The following is an 11,705-nucleotide window of genomic DNA, read 5'->3' as shown; positions in this document are numbered from 1 at the left end:
AGATGATGGAGTGCATTGCAAATCCCTAATTATACAGTAAGCAGTATTTGCCAAACGTGCAGAATCGCGTAATTCTAGGGGCACGTCTCAAAACATAACATGTGCATATGGAATATGTAAGCGAGAAAGTACATGGACAATCAAACATGTAGTGAATTAAGAAAAAGAAACAACAGTGCCCAGGACAAAATCGAATATTGGAAAATGTCCCTGATACAGAGACAAGCCTCGACCCACAAATTGCATTCTGAGCAGTCAAGCAGCATGACATTTTCCACTTTAAAATGCTCTTTATTAAAATCAATAGTTTTATGAAACAAAAATGTTAAATATGTTGCGATGAGTTACAGAGCATGGTTTCACTGCGGTGACATAATTTATTGAAAACATTTAACACAATCCAGTGGTTCAAAAGCCAAAACTTAAATAAACATGTTTTAATAAGATTAATAAATAGAATGTCTGGTCCAGTTCAAGTATAATTCCACAAATCACAGCCTTAATAATTGTATAAATAAAAGACAAAATCCCTGATATCACTGGCTTGTCAGTTAGCAAATGTTCAAGCCTACAGTGAACTTAACACATCTTGCAAGGTGAAGCTTTCAGAAGCTCAAATACATTTTCAGTGTAATAACAAAGACAACAGTTTTGATCAGAAAAGGTTTTTCAGGGCTGTGTAGCCTGAGGTTTTCGCTGTACTGAAATGCAGCAGTATGTATATTGATCCTGCGGAACTGCATGATGGCTGACAGCTGCTCGCGATTATGCTTCAAGCGGTGCAGTTGCTCCTAAAACTTCTTCGGTGCTTTCCACGTTCATCAGACACATTTAAGATTCTGGAAGCATTCAAAAGCATGGTGAATGTAGCAGTTCCTACAAGAGTTAGCGCTGCAGATAGTCTCTGCTCAAACTACAGCCTAAGCAAATAAATGTGAACTGTTAAAGTTTGGAAGCAAGTTGCAATGTTTTGTGCTGTGTCTTTCTTCTTCCTTTCTCCCGTGGATGAGCACACTAAGAACAGTAGGCAAGAGTTGCTCGGTGGAATATCCACTGAGCATGGAGACGCCTATTTTGTAGTGAGTACTACTTCCAATTTGTGGTTATTGATGATTCAGGTATTAATGTTTGCCTGCTACTACATGGAACCATTAGTATGATTTGGAATTGATAGTTTTACGGCATCTGTACCGAAAAAAATGACTGCCTTTAGATTTATTTTTCTGAGGCCGAGTTCATATCAACAATATAAGGTCACATACTGAGTGCAAATATTTCCTATGGCTTTTTGCACGTTGACGTGTGCGTCTCATGGCACGCTTACTGCAGCTCCAAAGAGGGAATCCACTTCCCATTTGAAACTTACTAAATGTGTGTGATTGTTGCTGAATAATATAAAACATAGCATTGTGAGACCTTTCTAGTTAAACTAATGATGCAACATATTAGGTAATACAGAATGCCAATGGGCCTGGTGATATTCTTTTCTTGACGCATCATGCTGATAAAACAATAGAACTTAAATGTTGATGGGGATATGTGAAAAAAGTTGAGTGCCCAGCCATTTTTGTATGCCATCTCTAAAATTCCATTATGGCTTTCAAGAGTTTCAAAACAAAATGTGCTCCCTACTGCTTGTCTGACTAGGGCGGACCAGAAAAAGCTCTATTGCCAATGCCGGCATGGTGTTCTGATGAAAGGGATTTGAACCTTTGGAACTCTCAATACTTCTTCTAAAACTACTAAAAGATGACGTTCTTGCATGGCACACTTCCACTGGCGTCTAGGCACTAGTTTTTGATGCACTGCTGAGTCAATTCCAGGATTTGCTAATCCACGGAATCTTCTTCACTTTGATAGAAACCTCTAGATTGTCCTGGGGGAAGTTCTGATACCTCAATGCGTGCTTGCAAGAGATAGTACATCCATATAATACATTCTTGAATGTCCCTGAGAATTTTTAAAAAAGTACATATTAAAGAAAACTTTGTTGGCAGAAAAAGAATGTGATCAATTTTGTGTTCAGCCGCTGTAGTTGTGCCTGACATCCTTCTCTACTATGAAACTCATGTTGGGTGGTTAAAAGGTTTAAGGCTCTGGGGAGCCAAAGGACAGCAGATTTTTCACTGTATTTTCCTGACTCCCAACTCCAGTCCATCCCGATGCAGGCTGACGTAGCATTGTGGGGAAGGAGCCCCCACTTCTTGGCTCAGTCCATGAACAATCACTGGTCCTTCCTTGCTGCTTGCTTCCATTTTCATCAAAGCTTTTTCTTCTCAAACTGTGGAACGATCCCAGCATCCTCTTGTGTCACACTATTGTCGTTTTCACTAAGCTTGAGTGTTTCTTGTGCAAGTTGGGATAAATATTTCTGCAACAAATAATAGAAAAAATATAAGTTGCAATATCACACCAGACCGGAAGAATTAAAGTTTGGCAGTGGAATTCTGATAAACGGATTAGAGATTGGAAAGATGCCATTGAAAATGTTTTTCCATCAAAATGTACAAAACACTCTCTCTTGATTGTTCCCTAGCCTTCCACCATGGAAACTGCTGTACAATGCTTTTCTTCAGAACATAATACATTGTGCCTTTTCAATAAACATATTATAGCATTTCTAAAAATGACATATAATTAGAATGTATAGCACACAGAAGCAGTACCGGTTACTCATCGTAAAGTCCCCTCTCCTCCATACTCATGGGTCTCGATCCAATGGGTATGCGACTGGTGCATTTACACAGCAAAAATGTCCTCCAAATTGAAATGTGGGCGTGGAGCCCGTGCACATGTGGAGCGTGGTTCAGGATACACACTGAATCCACCCACAGGCAATGCCAGTGCTCATTTTTCCTCATGATAAACAGGTCATCTAATTCTTATAAGGACGCACGAGGATAGGCGTAGGTAGTACATTGGGCTCTGGATAAGGAGTACAGTAGTCATTAAAGTAACTTTTACTTACGCCTATGTCCATTCACTTTTCGTACATACTCATGGAAGAAAAACAAGCACTGCGCTCCCAGGGAAGAAGGATCCAAATTAAGACAAGATTTTCTTGAAGACTCCCAGGCCAAATCTAATGTCTAGTGCTTGTGTCCATGCAGTAATGCTTGCAAAACACAGATTGGGCAGCTCACATGGTAGTTTTCCTCTGACACCGCATGGCTCAGACATGTCTCTGGTGAGTCACTGCTGCGGCCTTATCTTGAATGCATGAGTGTGACTGCCCTTAGGGAAAACCGTTTTAAGGGTGAGAAATCTTAATGAACAAGAGTGAAGTGGTTCAAAAGGAGTACCCATCAGGAAATTTAAGACTAGATTTAAGTCCCACAAGGGAACTTGGAACGGCTTGGGGATAGACATTAGTTAACCCCTTCAGAAATTGGATCACTAGGGGTAATTTGAAATATGATCGCTCCTCCGCAGTGCGCTTGAAGATTGACAGCGCTGCGAGGTAGCCCTTGATCGTGCCAACTTGGAGACCTGAATTCGCCAAACAGAGCAAAAAGGATAACACCATTGGTGTACCGCATGAAAAGGGTTCAATATTCTTTTCTCTACACCAGCTGCAAAACCTGTTCCAACGGCAGCAGTATAAAGTCTTTGTTGCTGGCCTTCTAGCCGAAAGCAACACCTCCATGACGTCATCCGGGAGGTCCCAATCCTTGTATCTCAACCTTTCAGAAACCAAGCGTGAAGGTTGAGTGTTCTGATGTCTGGATGGAGAACCTGACCTCCCCTCTGAGAGAGAAGATCCTCTCTGTGCGGAAGACAAATCGGAAGGCAGATGGACAAGTCCAGAAGGTTCGGGTACCACGTTCTCGTGGCCCAGTCTGGGGCAATTAGGATCATAGTCTTCCGGAATCTTCTCAACCTCCTGATCATCTGAGGAATGACAGAGACTGGAGGAAACGCGTACAGAAGCGGAAACTCCCAGTCCACTACAAACACGTCCCCTAGATCTCCTCTTGGGGAAATTCCCTTGAACAAAACTGATAGCACTTCCTGTTGATACTGGTGGCGAACAGATCCACTTGAGGGGTTCCCGAAAGGGCGAAGATCTCTTGAAGGACTTCCTGAGCTAGCTCCCACTCATGAGAGACTGTGCTCTGCCTGGTCAGAGCGTCCGCTGTCAAGTTCTTCTCTCCGGCTAAGTGAACTGCTGATAGAAAGATTCCTTCTTGAATGGCCCAAAACCAAAGCTGCATCGCCTCTTTGCACAGTGGCAGTGATCCTACACCTCCTCTTTTGTTGAGGTAGTGCATGGCCACTGTGTTGTCTGTCATTATTAGGACATTTTTCCCTTGTACAGATGGCAGAAAAGCCTTCAGTGCTAGTCTGATAGCTCTCAGCTCCAACAGGGTGATATGTAGTCTGGACTCCGATGGAGACGAACGACTGCTGATGGTCAAGTCGTTGGCATGGGCTTCCCACCCCGTGAGTGAAGCATCCGTGACTACAGTTCTCCGGCCATGGTTGCCAAAACAGTTCTCCTTTCAAAATGTTCTCCCGACAGGCCCACCACTGAAGATTTCGAGCCACTCTGTCCGGGACCTGAAGGAGGTCTGTCATTCTTCCTGAGAATTGCAACCACTGAGTTCTTAGTGCCCACTGGAAGGATCTTATTCTCAGGCAAGCCTCTGGCACTAGGAAGATGCAGAATGCCATGAGGCCTAGCAACCTCAAAAAGTCGAAGGCTGGGAGACGTTAGGCATTTTGGAACCTGGTGACCATCCGCAGAATATATTGAGCCCTCACCTCTGGTGGCGAGGCTTTCCCCAGGGAAGTGTCCAGGGCCGCTCCAATGAACTGGAGTCTCTGTGATGGTATCATCTGTGACTTCTTCAAATGAGGGAGAAGCCCAGTTTGTGAAGGAAGTGGCAGACATAATCCAGTTGGATCTGAGCTTTTTCCGAAGATATTGCTCTGATCAACCAATCGTCCAGGTAGGGGAAGACGTGGATCCCTTCCCTCCGTTGACTTGCAGCCACTACTGACATTAGCTCGGTGAAGACCCTCGGGGCGGAGGTCAGCCCAAATGGCAGAACTCGAAAATTTATAGTGAGAGCTGCCAATTGCGAACCTCAGTTATTTCCTGTGTTTGAGATGGATTGCAACATGGAAATAAGCATACTGAAGGTCTAGAGATACCAACCAGTCCTAAAGCTGGAGGGCCTGAAGGATCTGAGAGAGCGTTACCATCTTGAACTTGTCCTTCCTGAGGAATTTGTTCAATTCTCGTAAGTCCAAGATGGGTCTCAGTCCTCCGTCCTTCTTCGGTACTAGAACGTAGGGGGAATACCAACCCTTGTTCCTCTCCGCTGCAGGTACCGGTTCTATGGCACCTTTCTCTAGCAGGTCTAGAATCTCCTGCAGAAGGAGCAGATCTGTAAACTTCAAAGAGGTGTTCCCCGGTGGATGACTCTGAGGGGTGTGTAGAAAAGGCAGGCAGTAACCTTGGGCAACTGTCTCAAAAGCCCAAGCATCTGACGTAATAGCCTGCCATTCCGTCAGATGTTGAGTTAACCTGCCCCCTACTGGCTTCTTGTGAGGAAAGACCTCAGAGTGGTTTAGAAGCGGCTGATGCAGATGCCGAGGGTAAGGAGGCACCTGCTGCTGCGGCTTTTGTACCTTTAACCCGTCCACCACGGGTGAATCGTTTTTGGCCGGCTGTCCTCTGCCTTTTCCAAATGCGGAGTAAAAGCGAAAGGACCTACCCCTCCAGGTGGTTCCTGAGGGGCGATAGGGAGTCTGATAGATTGCAGCCCCACGAGATTTCGCTGCTGCCTTAGATGTTTGTAACTTCCCCAGGCTGTCATCAGCCTTCTTACCAAACAAGGAAGTGCTGTCGAAGGGCATATTCAAAAGTCTGACCTGTACATCTGGAGCAAAGCCAGACTTTCGCAACCACGCAAATCTGCAGATTGTAGTACTTGCCGCCATGGCCCTGCTGATACTGTCAGCAGAATCAATGCCAGTTTGAAGGGACTCACACATTGCATCTTTCCCATCTTTAATGATGTTTAAAAATGCTTCCCTTTCCTCTCCTTCCGGGAGACAGTCAGCCGCAGATGAAGCACACTGCCAAAGCGTATGGCTGAATCTTGCAAGCATGCAAGTAGCATTAATAGATTTAAGCGCCATGCTACATGCCGAGAAGACCTTTTTTGACATAGCGTCAAACCTTTTATCATCCCTGTCTTGTGGAATAGTAGGGTATGCAGATCTACTGTTCGATGAAGTTGCTGCTTGTACAACCAAACTCTCTGGAGTTGGATGTTTGCTCAAATATTCAGGGTCTGAAGCAGATACCTTGTATTTGGCAGATAGTTTCTTGTTAACTGCTGGGATAACTTCAGGAGTTTCCCAGTTGGCAGATATTTTTCTCTGCAATGCAGTATGAAAGGGAACAACAGGATCTTCCTGTGGGCCTTTAAGTAAAATGTCTGTAAGGTCATCCTGCTGAAAAGAAGGTGAAGGTGTAGTCTACCCCATGAACTCTATTATTCTGGCCATTAGGACCCTATAAGGGGTCTCAGCATGCTCCCCTGGGTCTGGTTTAGCAAATTCTACTTCTGGCGAAGTATCTAAACCACTTGCCTCATGTAAAGAATCTTAAAGATTCTTCAACCTGTTTTCTTCAGAGATAAATTCCTCTGGTATGGGTGTTGTGGTCCTCTGCAACCCAAAGGGTCTTTCATGGTCACAATCCTCCCCTTCCTCATATATAGAGGACAAAGCTCTAAAATAATCAGACCTTGGGTATGGTTTAAAACCCATTTCTAGAGCAGAAGGGGCCATGTTTGTAGTGACCGGTTGAGAAAACGTCGAAGTTTTCGACGTAGAAGTCAAAGGCTTCGATAAACCCGAAAAAGGCATCGAAAAGGTATGAAGAGGCCTCAAAGTACTCGAGAGGATCGGAATCCTACTCAGAGTCATCAAAGTTGTCGATGGCATCCTCGAGGTCATGGTCGAAGCCCTCTGTACCTCTACTGACTGCAGTAGATCTGTCTTTTATCAGTGTCGACAGCGGTGTCGATTCAACCGATTTGTGTGTCGACGGGCCCTTCGATAAAGGCGTCCATGACGCAGATTTATGAGTCAAAGGAACCTTCGACGACGGCGTCGATGACGCGGTCTTACTGCCTTTGCTCAAGGGTTCATGACGCTCTTGGGCAGTTTCTTTCGCCGGGTGCAACGACTCGCAGTGTTTTGATTTTTCGGGTCTTTCACCCAGGGTGTCACCTTTAGCTGTCTCCGAGGGGGTCGAGGCCGCTTTCTCGAAGACGCTAAGCATTTTCTTATGGAATTCCTCCCACTTAGCTGGAGAGCTGTGTTTCGTGGGGCATGTGACCCTTTCCGGGGAAGTAGAAGAAGACGAAGAAGAGGGAGATCTACGACGCCTCTTTTTCGAGTGTTTAGATCTCGAAGACTGATGGGAACCGCTTTGAGACCTTGAACAGGAATGTTTCCTGTGACGGCGAGGAGACGAATGTCTCGACTCTGCCGAGGAGAAACTTTTGAAGGAATAGATGTTTTAAGAGTCTTACCTCTTTCTAGCTTCCCCTTACGCTCCTTCAAGGCTTTCGCCGTCAAGGACATACAATCCTCGCATTCCGAACAGTGATGCTCCGATCCCAGGCACCACAAACAGATCCTGTGAGGATCCGTCAATGACATTTTCTTCCCACAATCTCGACACTTTTTGAAGCCAGACCGTGGGGTCGACGGTTCGGATGAGGAAGCCATCGAATAAAGATGATATCTTCGAGGAATAAGTAGAATCTACTTGAAGAAAGAACTGAGCAACACGATTCCGAGGCCCACGAAGCGCAGAAAAACAGAACTGAGCAACGGTCGCTGCGCAAGTCTATTTATACGCACAATGACGTCGGCACCGAGACGGTGGCTGTCGAGGGACACCAGCTCGAGGGAGGTCGACGCGCAGTGCCCTCTACTGAAAAAATTTCCAAGGCCAGCAAGCTGGGATGTAATCTATCAAGATAAGGAATATGTCGGAGGACACAATCCCTTCGAATAACCTATCTGGCCTCCATGTAACAAAGAAAGGGACTTAAGTCCCTTTACTAAATTGGTGGTGTCCTTCACGTCAGTGAGCAGTGGACGTTGAGGGAATGGAATGGATAACTAGGGTCTCTTGGCCTCAAGCCCTTGAACCGTATCTCTCCAGTTCTTTTTTTTTATTATTTTTTTTTTTTAAAACTCTTTTTATTGACTTGACAGCACAAACAAGGTCCAGAGGCAGACCACAAGGCACCAGCATAATTTACAGACAGTATAAGAAAAGAACATATACAATTACATGAATGTAATATGGCAATAATCGGCAACACTCAGGGGATAATATACATGCCCAGGGGTAGTATGGTATTTAGAGGGAAACATCTGGGGATGTAGAAGAAGATGTGGGGGGTGAAGTCATGGCAGCAATATAGTCACGGAATTTCGGCCAGATGTCTCTTGGTCTAGAGTGGGGGTGTTGTATAGCACTCCAGGAATGCTCAGTGTCATGAGCCCATGTGACCGATCTGAGCCACTGGGTGTAGGTGGGCCCTCTGGGGCGAAGCCAGCAGAGTAATATGCAGCGAACTGCCAATAGCATGCTGAGGCCTGCCAATTTCTTAGCATCACGGGAGAGCTGTGGGAAGTCGTGGAATAAACAATGCAGTGGAGTGGGGGTGATTGGGTGATCTAGAATATCTGATAATGTAGAGCAGATGTCTAGCCAGAATTGGGACAGATGGGGGCATAGCCACAGCATGTGTATATAGGAGGCCTGATCTGCGCCTAATCTAGGACAGGTAGGCGGGTTAGTGTGAAACATGCGGTGAAGTCTCACGGGTGTGTGATGATACCTGTGTAAGACTTTGAACTGGATGAGCTTAAATTTAGTGTTGTAGGAGACCTCATGAGTCCGGGCGCACATCCGAGCCCACCTCTCATCAGTGATTTCGACACCAAGGTCCTCCCCCCATCTGCGTCTGAGCTCGGTAAAGTGGGGGGCCGCTCTGGCCTGAAGCAAGGAGTAGAGCCGCAACACCTTACCCCTGAAGGAGAGATATGAACAGAGCTCCTCCACTATAGGTTCATCGGTGGGCAAGGCGGGGAAGTCCGGATAGGTGGACTTGAGATGTGCTCGAAGTGAAGAGTACTGCAGCCATACAGAGGGTCGACGCCTGAGTGGAGGAGGGAGGTCTGACCATTCTATGAAGTTTCCCTGTTCAAATACATCACGTAGAGTCAGGAAGCCAGCGGTGGCCCAGCGGGTGACTACCGTAAGTGGGATGTGTGGAACATCGGGAAGGAAGTTCCACAGGGGCAGGTCCCCGTGAAAAGGACGCAGTGAGCCAACCATGGACCAGAGTTTAGTCAACGCCAGGGACGTACACGCCAACGGGTTCATAGAGTCTAAGGGGGGGGAGATTGGGCGGAGGACCAGGGACCCAATCACTCGGTCACAGACAGCCAGCTTCTCGAGGCGGACATGAGGGGGGGGATCAGTAGTGTTGAACCAGAATGCAGCAAACTGTGATTGGGCAACCACCCAGTATCTGATGAAGTCGGGTGCACTAAAGCCACCCAACTCTTTGGGGGCAGTCAGTGTACCCAATTTGAGCCGAACGGCCCCCGAATGCCAAAGGAATGTGTTGCATATGGTGCGGAGAGTTTGAAAAAAGCTATTCCCAGGCCATAGGGGAAGGTTGGTAAAGCGATACAATAATTGAGGTAATACAATCATTTTGAGTATGCCTATTCTGCCCGCCAGTGAAAGGGGAAGCCTAGTCCAGCTTGAGGTTTTAGTTTCAAGCTTGGTCAAATAAGTGTGATAATTGTCGTTTCGTAGCTGTGACGTGTGCCTGGAGACCACCACTCCTAGATAGGTGAAGCTAGAAGAAGCCCAGGTGAAGCCATGCAAATCCTGAGGGGGTAGGGTCGAATCGAGCCACATCTATCAGTATCGGTAAGAGATTGATCTCAGGGGATCGAACAAACAATAGGGTATCGTCAGCATAAAGGGAGACTATGCCGGTCTGGCCAGATGTGCGCAGCCCTCTGTGTGAGTGTGACTGCCGGAGCATGTCAGCGAAAGGTTCCATCGCGATTGCGAAAATGAGCGGAGAGAAGGGGCATCCCTGACGTGTTCCTCTAAATATCTGAAAGGGGGAAGAGCATCTGTCTTCTGTACGAACCTTAGCTGACGGAGCAGTGTAAAGGAGCTTTACCCAGGCACGAAAGTTGGGGCCGAATTTACATTTCTCGAGGACGCACCACAGGTATTTCCAGGAGACTGAATCAAATGCCTTATGCATGTCTAAAGTGGCCGCCACTGCATGTGTGGTCGGGTCGATTCTGCTGAGGATATTAAAGAGTCTCCTTAAGTTTAGGGAGGTGGACCTACCCGGGACGAAGCCTGCTTGGTCTGGATGAACAATGTGGGACATATATGGGCCTAAGCGGTTGGCAAGGATTTTGGCAAATATTTTAATATCGCTATTAATCAGGGAGAGGGGTCTATAGGAGCCGCACTGCGTGGGGGCTTTACCAGGCTTGAGGAGCACCGTGATGAGTGCCTCACGGAGAGATGGAGGGAGTATGCCCAATTCACACGACTCGATCCACAAGGCCAGCAGATGCGGCGCTAGTTGGGCTTTGTATAATTTGTAAAAGTCCATCGGGAGCCCGTCGGGGCCAGGGGCCTTCCCCGCCGCCAGTGACTCGATGGCCTCAACAATTTCTTCTAGGGTAAAGGGCCGCTCGAGGGAGGCACTAGTTTCGGCCGATAGGACAGATAACGGGAGGTTCTCTAAGTAGGAGTTGATTTCGGTTGTTTGGGAGGTGTTGACCTCCGAGTATAAAGACGAATAGAATGCGAAAAACTCAGAGTTGATGTCTTGAGGGGAGGTGGCGAGTGTATCATCCGATCTAGCTATGGCTGGGATGCTGGGGGCACCAAGTTCGCGGCGTAGAAGTCTAGCCAACATTCTGCCGGGGCGTTCACCCTCGCCGTATTTCCTAGCCAAACGAGGGGAGTCCAGGAACTTAACCTCGCGTTCAGCAAGGCCACAGAACCTGTCAAGCTCAGTGCCCAGATCTGCCAAGGTGGCCGGGGAGTGATCTACTGCGTACTGCGCTTCATAGGCAGATAGAGCCGATTCGCTGGTGGCGATGTCGGTACGGATGGTTTTGAGGATGCCACTGCTCTTAGAGATGGCGACTCCCCTCGTGTGTGCCTTGAAGGCTTCCCATAGCACGGCATGCGTAGAGACAGAATTTAGATTAATCTCGAAATATTCCTCAATTGAGGATTCAAGCTCGGAGGCAAAGACCTGGTCAAGAAGCGCGTGAGGGCTCAACCTCCACAGCCTTGGTTTGTTGGCGTCAGGTCCCCAATTTATGGAAATTAATACTGGTGAGTGGTCCGAGAGTGTCCTGGGGAGGATGGCTAAGCTAGTCACGCATCTAATCAGTGAGTCTGTGACCAGCCACCTGTCTATTCTGGAATGGGAATCGTGTACTGAGAAATAAAAGGAGTAGGTACGGTCATCAGGGTGCATTAAGCGCCAAGCGTCCACCAGTGCCAAGCGAGGGAGTGAAGTCAAGATCGAGTAGGCCGCTCTAGACAGTTGACGAGGGCGAGAACCGGCCCTATCCAAGGTGACGTCTAATATAGTGTTGAA

General features: G+C 47.1%; 1 protein-coding gene across 2 annotated transcripts in view; it reads right to left on the bottom strand.

Moving 5' to 3' along the window:
- Window positions 1-270: 270 nt before the first annotated feature.
- RBM20 (RNA binding motif protein 20) overlaps window positions 271-11,705 on the bottom strand; it is a 1,237,556-nt gene continuing 1,226,121 nt past the window's right edge. For both annotated transcript variants that reach the window (XM_069611772.1, XM_069611773.1), the window contains exon 14: window positions 271-2,371. In XM_069611772.1, the coding sequence (XP_069467873.1) occupies window positions 2,261-2,371 (111 nt within the window). In that variant the 3' untranslated portion in view covers window positions 271-2,260. The remainder of the gene's footprint in view (window positions 2,372-11,705) is intronic.

This window comes from Ambystoma mexicanum, chromosome 8 (genome assembly GCF_040938575.1).
Source record: "Ambystoma mexicanum isolate Mex_15411 chromosome 8, UKY_AmexF1_1, whole genome shotgun sequence".
NCBI lineage: Eukaryota > Metazoa > Chordata > Amphibia > Caudata > Ambystomatidae > Ambystoma > Ambystoma mexicanum.
Note: the sequence above shows the minus strand (reverse complement) of the source record. Positions and strands in the feature narration are given on the sequence as shown.